Source organism: Sylvia atricapilla, chromosome 2 (genome assembly GCF_009819655.1).
Source record: "Sylvia atricapilla isolate bSylAtr1 chromosome 2, bSylAtr1.pri, whole genome shotgun sequence".
In the NCBI taxonomy this organism is placed as follows: Eukaryota; Metazoa; Chordata; class Aves; order Passeriformes; family Sylviidae; genus Sylvia; species Sylvia atricapilla.
Genome location: NC_089141.1, coordinates 8,587,938 through 8,601,897, shown reverse-complemented (window position 1 = coordinate 8,601,897; position 13,960 = coordinate 8,587,938). Strand labels below are relative to the sequence as shown.

At 44.9% G+C, this 13,960-nt stretch overlaps 1 protein-coding gene across 1 annotated transcript in view; it reads left to right on the top strand.

The window, feature by feature from the left end:
* Nucleotides 1–1,053: 1,053 nt before the first annotated feature.
* URB1 (URB1 ribosome biogenesis homolog) overlaps nt 1,054–13,960 on the top strand; it is a 40,775-nt gene continuing 27,868 nt past the window's right edge. Inside the window, exons 1-12 of the mRNA XM_066340748.1 lie at nt 1,054–1,244; nt 2,146–2,285; nt 3,462–3,613; nt 5,115–5,247; nt 7,161–7,257; nt 8,367–8,452; nt 9,585–9,710; nt 10,394–10,524; nt 10,819–11,014; nt 11,483–11,620; nt 12,009–12,182; nt 12,775–12,922. Coding sequence (XP_066196845.1) covers nt 1,106–1,244; nt 2,146–2,285; nt 3,462–3,613; nt 5,115–5,247; nt 7,161–7,257; nt 8,367–8,452; nt 9,585–9,710; nt 10,394–10,524; nt 10,819–11,014; nt 11,483–11,620; nt 12,009–12,182; nt 12,775–12,922 — 1,660 coding nt within the window. The 5' untranslated portion in view covers nt 1,054–1,105. The remainder of the gene's footprint in view (nt 1,245–2,145; nt 2,286–3,461; nt 3,614–5,114; nt 5,248–7,160; nt 7,258–8,366; nt 8,453–9,584; nt 9,711–10,393; nt 10,525–10,818; nt 11,015–11,482; nt 11,621–12,008; nt 12,183–12,774; nt 12,923–13,960) is intronic.

Here is a 13,960-nt window from a genome sequence, read left to right as displayed (position 1 = left end):
TGTGAATGTTGCCCTCTTCTGGATCGCCTTTTTTTTTTTTTTTTTTTTTTTTTTTCTTTTTTTTTTTCTTCTTCTTCAGTATTCTGCTAAAAGAAGAAAAAAGTTTGAAAAAGCTCAGGAAGATACTAATGCTGCATTTATTACTTGCACATATGAAAAAAAAAATCCGGTTTGGATTTGGGTAGGTCTTTATTTTCATTTTTACTTACTAAAATAATCTCCTTTATCTTCCACTACTGTTCTGTTGGCATGACATATGTAACAGTTTATTGGAACAAGGCTTTTTCCATCCCTCTTTCTCACTGTGCTTGTCCTGGAATAACTCTTGCTGAAAGCAAGGGAAGGGTTTAGGTTTTAATTAATCTAAGCCTGTCCTCTGGCAGTGGGAAGCCATTCCCCCTTGTTCTGTCACTCCTTCCTTTAAAAATAATCCCTGTCTTTTCCGTGGGCGCCTTCAGGTACTGGAAAGCCGCAGTAAGGTCACCCCGAAGCTTTTCCCTTTCCCGGAAAGCGCAGAGTACCTGAAGAAGCTCTCTCCTTCCCCTGCTTCCCAGCACGCCGTGCTTTCCCCTCCACGCCCAAGTTTAAGCCGTGTGGTTCAGGATCGCAGGGGGCTGCACTCCTGGGAAACTGGGATGTCAAAAACCTGCTTGGCCTTGCAAGCAGCGATGGATGAGAGACTGCTGCAGATGGGATATTGGGAAGGAATTCTCGGTTAGGAGGGTGCCCAGGCCCTGGCACAGGGTGCCCAGAGAAGCAGTGGCTGCCCCTGGATCCCTGAAGTGTCCGAGGCACGACTGGACGGGAGGTGAAGCAACCTGGGATAGTGGCAGGTGTCCTGCCCACGGCAGGGGGTGGGAATGGACGGTGGAACCAGATGATAGTTACGATCCCTTTCAAACCATTCCATGACAATAATTTTTAACTCTTTTTGCCCACCTGAGCACTGGTCGCTGGTAAAGCCTTCCCGCCGGGCCGGGGCGGGACCGCAGAAGTACCACCCTCCTGAGGACGCGACGTCCCCGGGCCGCTGCCTCTCCGCCCGCCCCTTCCTGCGGGAGCAGCGGCGATTCCGGGGCGGAGCTGGGCCGGGTCAGAATCGGGCATGGCCGGGAAGCGGAGCGGGGAGGCCGGCGAGCGGAGCGGGGAGCCCGCGGCCAAGCGCGCCTGTGGCCCGCAGGACGAGGAGTTCAATGGCGCCCGCTTCAAGGCGCTGCTGCGGGACCCCGCGGCCGCCGCCAAGGGTGAGGGGCTCTGCACGGCGGGAAAGGCTCGGGCTGAGGCGGCCGGCCCGGGCTGAGGGGGCCGCTCCGGGCTGAGGGGCTGCCCCGGGCTGAGGGGGCCGCTCCGGGCTGAGGAGCCGCTCCGGGCTGAGGGTACCGCTCCGGGCTGAGGGGCCGCTCCGGGCTGAGGCGGCCGGCCCGGGCTGAGGGGGCCGCTCCGGGCTGAGGCGGCCGGCCCGGGCTGAGGGGGCCGCTCCGGGCTGAGGGCGCTGCCCCGGGCTGAGGGGCCGCTCCGGGCTGAGGGGGCCGCTCCGGGCTGAGGGGGCCGCTCCGGGCTGAGGGGGCCGCTCCGGGCTGAGGGGCCGCTCCGGGCTGAGGGCACTGCCCCGGGCTGAGGGGCTGCTCCGGGCTGAGGGGGCCGCTCCGGGCTGAGGGGCTGCTCCGGGCTGAGGGGGCCGCTCCGGGCTGAGGGGCTGCTCCGGGCTGAGGGGGCCGCTCCGGGCTGAGGGGCTGCCCCGGGCTGAGGGGCCGCTCCGGGCTGAGGGGGCCGCTCCGGGCTGAGGGGCCGCTCCGGGCTGAGGGCACTGCCCCGGGCTGAGGGGCTGCTCCGGGCTGAGGGGGCCGCTCCGGGCTGAGGGGCCGCTCCGGGCTGAGGGGCCGCTCCGGGCTGAGGGGCCGCTCCGGGCTGAGGGGCCGCTCCGGGCTGAGGGGCCGCTCCGGGCTGAGGGGCCGCTCCGGGCTGAGGGGCCGCTCCGGGCTGAGGGGCCGCTCCGGGCTGAGGGGCCGCCCCGGGCTGAGGGCGCTGCCCCGGGGATGTGGCGGCGGTGGGTGGCAGCGATGGTGCTGCCCGTGCGGGTGGCGCACATGGGCACGGCCCGGAGCGGGCCCCACACGTGTCGCGGGTGACGCTGTGGCTTTGCAGGGCTGGAGACCTTCGTGTCCGTGGCCAAGACGCTGCCATCACCCCAGGTGTACGATGTCGTGGAGGGATACGTGAAAATTTCCATGGAGTGCGCTGAGATATTCAAGCTTCTCGATGGAGAAAGGAAGCCTGAAAATGAAGTAAGTTGGACATTGGGGTTGTAATTCAGGGACTGGCGGCTACAGTCCCAACAATCCTACCCTGGAGAGCAAGAACAAAAGGTTGCCAGAAAATGGTCGCAGTGGCCAAGGCTGCCAGAACTCCAGGAAGGTTTGGACGATGCTGTCAGGCATGGGATTGTTGGGGTGTCAGTGCAGGACCAGGAGCTGGACTGGATGATCCTTGTGGGTCCAGCTCAAGCTGGTCTGTGGTTCTGTGAATAAATGCTTTGTGGTGTAGATAACTCTGATAATTGAATATGGTTTTGGTTTGGGTTTTTTTTCTGGAAGCAGCAGTGGCAGGAGCACCTACTGAGTGGGAGATGCTCTTTTTGGTTCATAGATGTTACTGGATTTAATGACACATACTAGCAATAGTCCTGTCCAAATCAAGCTGTTAAGGTTCTTTAAATGTTGTCAAAAGACCTTTTAGGAAATAAAGGAATCAACAGAAGCAGTTAAGAAAGCAAAACAAAAGTAGTCTAGTGAAAGTAAATGTTTTTAGGTGTCTCCCTGATTCGTCAGTATTTGTAGGAAGCCGCTGGTAAAGTTGGCCTAGTTTTTCTTATTTTAGCTGGACACAATTTATCCTCATCAGAATATGACTAATGAACAAAGAGTTCAGTAATTTTTCACTGTGAATGCTGGTGCAGCATTGCCAACTGCTTACAACCTAGTACTGTATTGTGTGGCTTTTTAACCATCACTTGCTTTTCTTCGCCTTCCAGTATCATTTTTATCTGTGTCGTGTTCAGTGACAGCCTTTCCTCAATATCCCATTGCTAACAGGGGCTGGTGTTTGTAATGGACACAGCCCAGTGCTGTATGGTCCCTGGATTCTTCTGCAGGGAATTAATTGCAAGACTGTAACAGCCCCAGTGTTCTTCTCCCAGTGCATTTTGTTTTTGTCATGCACTTAGGAGCAATCATCTCTTGAAGCACTGATTCCTTGAAACTATGCTCTCCAAAGTGATCTTTTCAGAGAGGAAGCATTAATTTGGGAGAGAATCTAGACATTAATGTCACTTTTGTTTGTGGAAGCTTTCCTCTTGGAGTGGGGTTACTCTTTATTAGTGGTGGTTATTACTGTTTGCTCAGCTAATAATTTCAAGTCTTACCTGATATTGTCAGATATTAACATACTTTTTCATCCTGCAGATGCTGTTAGTCTTTCAAGCTCTAGAAGCCATTTTACTGAGGACAGCCAGCGACCTCTCACATTTTTCTGTTGTGGGAATGAACATTGTCAAAAAGTTGATTCATTCCTATATGAAGCTGGTCTATGCTGCTTTGTATTCTGAAAATCACAGGTAAGTCTTCTTGGTGGTCTGGTGGAGAATCTCTGTCAGTTGATCTGGAGGGATTGTAGCAGGCGTTGCAAAATTCATCTTGAGTTATTGCTAATAATCCACCTTTATTTAATAATCCTTTTCCACTTGTCATAAAATAATTGCCTGTGGAATTCTTTGCAAAGTGGAAACTCTGATACATCATACAATCCAGTGCTATAGGATACTTGCCTGAAGGGGTAGTTTTCATCAGTTGGGCCTGCCCTAGTGAGAGCTAACCATGAGTGGTACCTTGAGTCCTCTTACTTTAATGCTACTTGATTTGTGGGGTGAAATGTACTGTGTGGAGCAGTGCTGGGCAGTCTTCCTGTGCTAGCAAAAAGAGCTGCTCCTGAGTGCTCTGTTTCACTGTATTTTTTTGAATCGGGTTTCCATGTTTGTAATGGATTTTTCTCTTTCATACTGGCTTTCCTGCTGTAATTTTTTTCAGCCTCTTAAATCTGAGGTCATTTTAGGTTGTTCAGTAACTGTGTTATCCAGTCCAGAACAAACAATTTCTCATGCTGGTATGGATAGGGGAAAGAAGTTGCGAATGCCAGAGACATTTCAGTATAAACCTGGGAGAAAGAGGAGAGCAGAGAAAAAACCAGACTGAAATTGCCTTGTCCAAGGCAAATGACTCATCTCTGAGTCTTTGAGCAGAACTGGAAAAGCTGCTCTCTACTTTCCCAGTTCATAGACACAGCTGTGCTTCCTGAGCTGTGCAGTTGATCTTATTGCAGCAGGCATTTTAACCTGACAAAGAATCTGAAATATGTGTACTGGAAACAAATTTTGAGGCTGTGCAAGGTGTGCACTTCTGATGAAGTGTTTAAAGATTGCAGGTTCTGGAGAAAGCCTTCTAGAACCTGCACAGAGGAGGCTGCAGATTTCTGATGGGAGATGCTCTGCATTTCCTGTGCAACATCTTTGATGTGCAGAGGGGTTCTCTTTATTGCGTGTCTAGATGGAATGTCCGCTTGAACCTCATGGCTTTTTACAGATTGTCCATGACAGATGCATTATGGACAGATTACAAATCTGTTGATGGTAGTGGCTGTTCAGATGATGGTGGTCTGCAGTCACCTTATGTATTCCCGTTGAAATAAATGGCAGACCTCTATGAATTTAGGAGTTCATAGAATCATAGAATAATTAAGTCTTGTCTAGTCCAGCCCCACTGCCATGTCAGGTCATCTTAGAGTTGTTAATTTTGGCACTTTCTTCCTTTTAAACTATTTTATAAAGGGAATATCCAGCCTCACCAGCTTAATTTTGGCAAAGAATATAAAAAGGCATTTCCTTCTCCCTTCTTCCCTCACCCCCCTTTCCCAGCTGCTGTAATTACTGCCTAAACTAATTACTTTGATTGTTTACCTTCCCTTCTATTTTCTCTTTAAGTTTTAATCTATTGGTTTGGTGATTTATATAACCATCATCCTGGAAATAACGTGCAGGTTTTACCTCTGCTTTGTTTTTTTAGGATGAGCCAAGGGTGCCTTACACTGCTGTCAGCGATGGTGGCTCAGGGCCCGGATTCAGCAAGGGATGTATATAGTCATTTTGATTTCAATAACAAATACCTGCCTGGATTGTTGAAAAAAAGATGCAAGAAGGTAAATTAAGGTGCTGCATGCAATGGAATGCTATGCCGTGGCTCCACCAGCATTTTTAGCTAACTATTTGGAACAAAGCTGTTGCCAATGTTTGGTGTATTTTCATCTGCAAGAACTTAACTCTCCCTTCCTGCCCTGTGTCAGGCTGAAGTCCTTGATTGTGCCTATCTGAACACATGAAAATGCCTTATGTGTTGCCAACAAGCCATGGAGAAATATAAGTGTAGAGTTTCTGTGAACTGTCCTTCTAGTGTCTAAAACAGAGTGATAGTACACTCCTGAAAACTAGTCATTCATTTTGCAGTTTGGTCCTGCTGAAATAAATGGAAGTTGGAGAGGGGATAATACTCAGTACTGATACAGGGTAATTGTGTTTGAAAACGTAAATAAAATAATCTAAAATGATCTCTAACTGGAAATCCTTAAGAAGAATATGTGAGTGAGGAGAAGAAGTCACTCCTCTTTTTCTGAAGAAACTATCTCTTGTTTCCTCCCTGTTTGCTAAAAACAGTCAGGATTGACCCAAACCAGAACAAGAATATTTACGTGTCATTCCAAATGCAAGTGTAAAATAAATCCAGTATTGTTTGCAATGTTAACATATTGTTTCTAGATTTTAAAGATTACTTGCACAGTGAATGTGTAAGTTTGTGTTAGGTTTGTGCTGTCTGAGGTGAAAATTCAGACGTTTTCTTTATTAAGCAATCAAATGGAAGGCAAAAAACCAAACACATCCCTTTTTCCCTGGAACCACCTTTTATAGTTCTGGAATTGTCAGATTCCATGAGTTTTGACCTCACTGCAGGAGCTGTTTGCAGGAGAACCTCCGCCCTTAATTTTAAATGTTTGGGTGTAGTCTTGATCACAAGCTGTTTAAGTACTCAAGTAAGGTACAAGGAAACAAGCATCCAAAAGGTCTTACTCTTTTACAGCTTTCAATGAAATTATGTCATAGCTGGTTATCAGAGGTGAATTTTTAACACAAAAATACCAGGCCCAAAGCTTCCAGCAAAATCTTGTTTGTTTTTCTTTATTTCTTCTTTCAGCCCTTTCATGAGTCCCTGCTGCCATATCTTTTGCCACCTCAGAATCTTCTTTTCATGCAGATTAATTTTGCACAGCAGGTTTAAAAAAAATTGTAAATCATGGCAGGATTCAGGGAGTGTAATGATAGGATGAGGGTTGAGTTTTTATTTGAAAGAGGGTGTATTTACATAAGATATTGGGAGGAGATTCTTAGCCATGAGGGTGATGAGACACTGTCCAGCACAGGTTGTCCAGAGAAACTGTCACTGCCCTGTCCCTGGAGGTGTCCAAGGTCAGGTTGGGCAGGGCTTGGAGCAACCTGTGATAGTGGACGCTGTCTCTGCCTATGGCAGGAGGTGGAATGAAGTGATCCTTAAGATCCTTTCCAACTCAAACCATTCCATGATTCATTGTTCATATCCTATGGTGCTGTTACAGGTCAAGGTTTCACTCCACTGTGCCTGAGTGGGTAGTTTTATACTTTCCCCTTTTTATGGGCATTTTTGTGAACTGACCAAGCAGTGGACAAGTGAGGAAGTTCAGTGATGCAGGGTTTGGCATAAAATTGCTGTTAATGTTTCCTTTTTCTTTAAATCTGTGGCCTGGTCTCGTATCTTGAGAATTGAAGAGCACATGAAGTAGCACATTTTCCTTTTTAATGTAAAAGTGATCTGCTTAATGCAAGAAGTTTTTTAGCTGAATACTGTGGATGTATTGCTTGTAAATGTATGTCTGTGGCTGCATGCAACATGTTTATAAAAGTTGTTTAATTTACCCATTTTCAGTTCTATAAATAATCAGCAGTTGCAGTATTGATTCTGCAGTTCGGTACAACCTGTGTGCTAACAAGGGTTTTTTATTTTACATTTACATTTTTATGTTTCCAGGGGAGAAGAGATGTCCGCATGGCCTATATTCAGTTTGCTCTTTCCTTTCTCATTGCTGGTGACAATGCAATCTTGGCACAGATACTGGAATTAAAAGGTACTTCATAATTGCTTGTTAGGTTTTTGTTTTTTAAGGCACAGTCATTTACATGACCTAATTAAAAATGAGAACTAGGTAGAGAACACTAATAAGGAGAACCAGGTAGAGAACACTAATAAGACGCAAAATATATATATTTTCATCCTATTACCTGAAAAGCTTTAAACTTCTTTGGTAGTGTAGTAAATAAGCCTCTTCTGCTAGAGAACAATACACTGACCACTAAAACTTTGCAAAAATAGAAAGAAAGCATTTGCTGACACAGATTAAAAAAAAGTAAATCTAATATAAAACTTTGAGGTCATAGAGTCAATAAACAAAAAAACCCATGGCCTCCAGTCTTGCTCATAAGAAAGTAACAGTGGATATGTTGCATTAATTTTCTTTTGAAAAGTGTGTACTTCAGTTGCCTCTGAATTGTGACCCTTGGTAAAGTTATGAGAGAATTCAGGAGGGATTAGAAATATTGCTTAAAAGAAGGTCCTTAAGCCATTAGCTGGCAGCAGGTTATTTCTCCTATGGCAGGGGACTGAGAACTGACTGCAGTTGTCCAGGGCTGCTGATCTTCTTCAGGTGCTGGCAGTTGTTCAGTTCTTTCAGGCTGGGGATTGCACACCTCAGGCCAGTCAATACAATTTCATTCCCCTGTAAGACCCCTGAGTTCTCTATAAACTGAAGTTGTCTAACTTTGGGGTGCACAGGTGAGCCAAAAGATGATACATGTGGTTGGAGGTGGAATCTCCAAACATTTGAGAACCACTCAGTGAAACAATTACAAGTGCTTCAATGGGAAGAATATGAATTTAAGTATGGCATTTCAGGGCCCAAAATGTATATAAAGTTGACAGATGCTCTAGCAGTGTTAATCAGCAAATTGGCAAATTAGCCAGATGATGAGAGTAGGTTTGGCAACATCAGTTGCTCATCACCATAGTCACAGACACGTCACCCTTCTGAGCTCTGATTGCTGCCTTTTGGTTCCTCCTGGAATATAACAGAAAGATAAATAATGTGACAAGGAAGAGGAACGGATATGAATTCCCTGAAGCATTTTAGTGTGAAAAGAGCTTTCACATTTTGATTTAACATTTGAAATGTCCTCTTAGATTTCATTCCAGGTATTCTTCGGTCTGAAATAAAGGAAGACAGAGTTTCTACTGTCAGTCTTTTACTTTCCACACTGAGAACTAAGGTATGATACACCCTTGAAACTGTTATCTCATGTTTTCTATTTTCCTCCCAACTGGAAGCAGTTCTGCAGTGATTTCTTGCAGTGTTCAGTTCTTGGGGCTACTGGCAGTGTGCTGCTGCAGTGTCTGTGACTGGTAATATGTGTTGGAGGTTGGTAGCTTGGCTGTATTACTGTCTCAGGATTGAAAACTGGGAGGCAGGAATTGCTGAAAGGTGTGAGAGTTGGTTTAGTGATGGCTGCCTTTCTGTACTCTGTCACCTTCTGAGCATGGCCCTGCCTATTCCCTGGGATGCACTTGTTGCTTGTAGAGCAGCTGCATCTGAGATGCATTTTATTTCTTTAAAAATGTTTTTAGCTCTAGTATCTGTTTTTTTTTAATATCTGTTCTGAACTACTGTAGCAATGTTGCATAAGATGTTGGATGAACAGTTGAGAGAATAAAGAAAAAGTAGTTTCAAATTTAGAGTGTAGCCATAAGAACCTGCCTCAGGCTTGGGCTTTTCACAACTGACCAATTAAAGCCAAAAATGTTCTTTCATTTTGCTGTTGCAATAACATGAAAAAGAAGGAGAATTAAAAAAGCTATCATTTTAATGTAAAATAAACCTCCTTGAAACTTTGTTTTTCAAATGAAGCCTTTCCTGTATGACATTTATCATGGGCTGTTAGGTTATTGGTGGACCCCAGCACACTATATGACTCTTTCAGCTTAGCAAGAAGAATGAGAATTAAAGCAATGCCAGCAGTACAACACAGTAGAAGAACTTTTGAGAAACTTCTTTGGCTGTGTATTCCCTTTCATTCAAACTTTATTTGTAGTAGGCTTTACCATGTCTACACCCAGGTTCCCATGGTTGTAGTCTGTGGCTGTGATGCTCTAAACATGATCTGTGCTCTTCAGTTGAACATCTGTCCTGTCCAGCATGTGCAGGGTTTGCAGAGGTTGGTGTAGGGTCAAGGTAGAGCAGGAACATGTGAGTGAAGTGTTGACAAGACAGGCAGAACCTTTCTTCTGCTCTGGTGAGGAGAGCCACCTCTGTGTGTACTAGAAGAATGAAGTGTGTTGCTGTTTTGTCATGATTTTGTCATAACTTGCAATAAATAGAAGAGTTTGCCTTTTTCTCATTTTTAGGTGGTTCATAATAAAAGTATCAGTAAAACGCAGAAGGTGCGTTTTTTCACTGCAGAAGTGTTGCTTCACATCGCTTCACTGTACCGTTGGAATGGGATTACTGATGTCAGCCCTGAGGATTTAAAGGTCTGGTCATTATTTCTTTGTTACTCTTAGTCCTTCTGCTGCCTTTTTTTTTTTTTTTCCCCTCCTCTTGCAGCTCACAGCTTTTGGAACAGCTCCCTATTGCTCTGAGCTCTTTTTGATGAGCTCAAAAAGAGGAATCTACTGAACCTATTTAAAAAGAACACCCAAATTTCTGCTGCTTCTCACTGGATTTTGGCTACAGATTTTTTCACTTTTGTGTCTGCCCTCTTGTATTCCTCTACTAGATGCTTATGATCCTGCCACTCCCATCCTGATATACTGTAAACAACCTTTGGAGAAGATCTGTTTCTAGTTAGTGTCTGCTTGGAGCTGTGCAAATCTGACTCCATTCATAAGCATGCATTTCAGTTCTGAATAAGATTAAGTTGTTACAATTCCTGGCAGTCATATGGTTCATGATTTCCAAGCCACACTTGTCAAGAGTCTTCTCATCCATAGGCATCTTGAGTTGTTCCAGATTTAGGAGGTTGATGGAATCGTGGAATCACAGAATGGTTTGGGTTGGAAGGGACCTTCAAGTCCTGAAGCTTCTCTTAATCTGAACAGAAGCCAAACTTCCTTTTGGTATTTCTCTAAGAGGAGCCATATAAAATGTCGAGTGAAGTTGATACCTGTGATGTCAAATCTCATATGCCTTTTTTACTCCTTTTTGATTTTTATAGGTGGCTCAAGGTTCTGAGGAAGTGGGAAAAGCAATGGTACGAGAGCTTGTGCATAGTTTCTTACTGGACCTCTGCTGCTCTCTGAAACATGGCATTACGTTCCATGATCCAAGTCTTGGAACTTCTGGCAAGTAAGTCACTGGGCAGCTGGGAGTGCACATGGAATTTTTGCTAGAGGCAAAAGAGACCTCACTAGTTGTCATGTTTGCCCTGAAATGTGTGGTGTTAATTTGCGGTTTGTCACGCAGAAAATGTGGAGGTAAGTTAATTTCTTAATTCTCTGAGTGTAAACTCAGAAATTATGGCAGGAGGGTGAGAGATCTTGCCTTCAGTTAACAGTTAGAGAAGCTGCAGAGTTCACATCCAATAAAAAGTATCAAAATAAGGATTTCTTATTAAAAATATTTTTTTTTTGTCTTCAACAGGGGAGGAAATCTGGTACTTCTGCACTTCCTGCTTGGTTTAAAAACTGCTACAGAAGATGAAATGGTTGCTGATCTCATGGTGAATATTTTCAAAGTGTGCCCAGATTTATTGAATAGATACTTCAGTGAGACCCACTATTCCTTCGTTCCTAGAGCAATGTCTGCTTGGATGGACAACATGAAGTTACTCAAAAGGGTAAGAGTGTGGATGATGGTAAAAAACCATGCTCAGAGCAGAAGGCTCCAAAACATTTGAACCAAACTGAGAAAGAAAGAACTTTGGTGTAAGAAACAGTGGGAAACATCATGTCAGTGACATATTTTTTGAGGCAGGAACATCAAAGTTCAGCTAGAAGAATGTTTTGTCCTTTCTGAGTGTTCCACTGCCTCTTTGTTTAGCTTAAAATGAGCAACTAGGATCTGGGATCTCTTGAAAAGGGATGGCCTTTAGCAAGGATGTTGGTTGCATACAGAGAGTCCATTTAGTTGAGTAGGACTCTGGAGGATGCTCTGTAGCATTTTTGCATAAAAGTTGATATTTAATGTTGCTGTTACTTCCGACAAGTCAAAATCCTTCTGTATAATGCTCTCCAGAAGAAGATGTCATCTTTGGGAATGTATCAATGGGGCATAGACTTTATTTCTTTTGTTTCTTTTCTTTCAGATCTATGAGGCTCAACCACAGATCTCCAAATCTTTTAAGACTTCAGAATTTATTCCTCTCCCCAAATTGCTTTCGATGGTGATGGTAACAACAGTCCCTGCAGTGTGCAATAAAATAATGTTCACCCAGGGGTTAAATGTAAGAGTAGTCTATACTATTTCAGTGACTTTTCTCTCCCAGTTAGTACTGTTTGATTTTGCTGTGTGATCATTCAAGAGATTTCTTAAGTTGGTTAATTGTCTGTGTTTTGTATTGTCTGCTCCAGCAGAAATCTGGCTTGGGGAAGCACTGGAAAATGAGTTAAAACTTCTGATATTGATTCCAGGTGCCTTTCACAAGCACCAGTTCTGCCACTGTCTGGTGGTAGTTTGGGCTGGGAATATGACAACCTATGGATTCTTTACTGCTAGCCAAGATCTAGAAAATAATTAATTCATTGACCAGTTTTTATGCATTCGAAGTACAGGTTCTGTGCAAAGCATAACAGGAATCACAGAAATGTCATTAATTGACTTCCTTCTTTTAGTTGCCCAGCACAGTGGTGAAGCGCAGAATCCTGTCCCTGGTATCCATGGTGCTGAGAAGAGCCCTGAGGAACATTGAGCACTGCTTGTCTGAAGAAACCTGGCAAAGGTCACAAATCTACACGCTGCCAACAATGCAGGAGTTTGTGCAGCTCTACAGAGAAGCTGTCAGCAAGGTAGAAAGAAAGAGACAGCTGGGGGCTGACAGGAGGCATTTGGCAGGCAGCAGACCACTGCTTTCCTCTGCACTTTCTCCTCAAGTAGTTGCAGCCTAGGAGCCAGGAGATGGTATCCTGGGGGAGGCTGTGGATGAAATGGTGAGGTAGGAGCTTACATTTCCTGACGGGTCTGTCTGAAGGGAATGCAAATAAAATTCTGTGGTGAGACAATTTGTAACATTAATGGCTGTTGGGCTGCAAAAGGCCAGGAAGCAAGTTCTCTTCCTGGTTCAAGTCAGTGTAGCCAGCAGAGGATGCTCAGAAGTTACTAAACAAGGGAGCACTTGAGTTGAAAATATACCATGAGGAAGAAGAACCAAACAAAATTTTCACAGGAAACCTTTTCAGTAAAATGCTCTTTCCAGTACCTTAGGTTCTGCAGAAGTGGAAGTACAGTGCTTGATTTCAGGTAGTTTCCATTGTACACAAGGTCAATTCCAACCCTTGTGAAGAGCAGCAAATCTTCGTTTTGGGTGTTAGGGGATGTATTTGTCACAGGAGCTTTGTCTTACAAAGGAGAGCTGTTGCAATTTCCCCTTTTTGCTTTTAGGTTTTACCAGACATGAATAGTATTGTGGCTGTCTGGCAGTCCCTTCTGAAACAAGAGAAAGAACACAACAACAGTGCAGCAGAGAAAAAGGAGGGTGATGTCTCCACTGTGAAGGCAATGACCGAGACAGAAGTTGCTGAGCAGCATGGTAGGCAAAGCAGGTGGAGTTACAGCTTCTTATCTCTGTGGGAGTGGGTGTTGTGACACCCTCATTACACCATTCACTTCAGCAGAATCCAGATCTCACTTGTGTATTTACTACTCACCCTTTCTTTGTTCAGTTCTTCAGGGCGTTAGAATTGCCTGAAAACACAGTTGAATGTATAGGCTGCCACTGCTGCTAGAAGGTTAAGCAGTTTGACTTTGCTGTCCCAGGACCACAGAAGGTTGAAGTTGGAAGGCATCTCTGTAAATCATCTTGCCTGATACCTCTGCCTAAACCTGGTTACCAAGGTCCATGTTCACATAGCTTTAGAACATCTCCAAAGATGGAGACTCCGGGACCTCTTTAGGCAACTTGTGTGGGTGCTCAATCACCTTCATAGCCAAAAAGTGTTTCCTGATGCTCAAAGTGTTCCTGTGTTTCACTTTGTGCTCAGTGTCTCTGCTCCTGACACTGGGTGCTTCTGGGAGGAGCTTTGCAGCCTCACTTCAGGTGTTCATACATAGTGATGAGATGCCCCTGAGCCTTCTCTTCACTCTGAACAGTCCCAGCTTTCCCAGCCATTTCTCACAGGAGGGATGTTCCAGTCCCTTCACCATTTTTTTGAGCCTTTGCCTGACTCCCTCCAGTGTCTCCATGTTCTGGGGAGTCCAGACCTGAACACAGCACTCTTGATTTGACCTCCCCACTGCTGAGAGTCAGGGAATGAGATGCTCTTTTACATCAGGACACCAGGGCCTTTGGATCCTTCCCTGCCAACCTGCTCTCCACTTGCACTGTTGAATGGGTCTGTTCCTTCTCAGGTGCAGGGCTCTGCTTTTCCTCTTGTTTAACTCAGCCCTCCTGCCCTTGACCTTTCCATGCTAGTAGCTGTTTCACAGCCACAAAATAAAACTCACAGGGAGACTGATATGCTTGAAAAATAATTTTTTGAGAGATTTTTGTTTGTCCAGATTATTTTACCAAGAGGTAATTTTTTGTTTAGCAGTTACTTTCTGTGGCTACACAAATGCTTGTATTGAT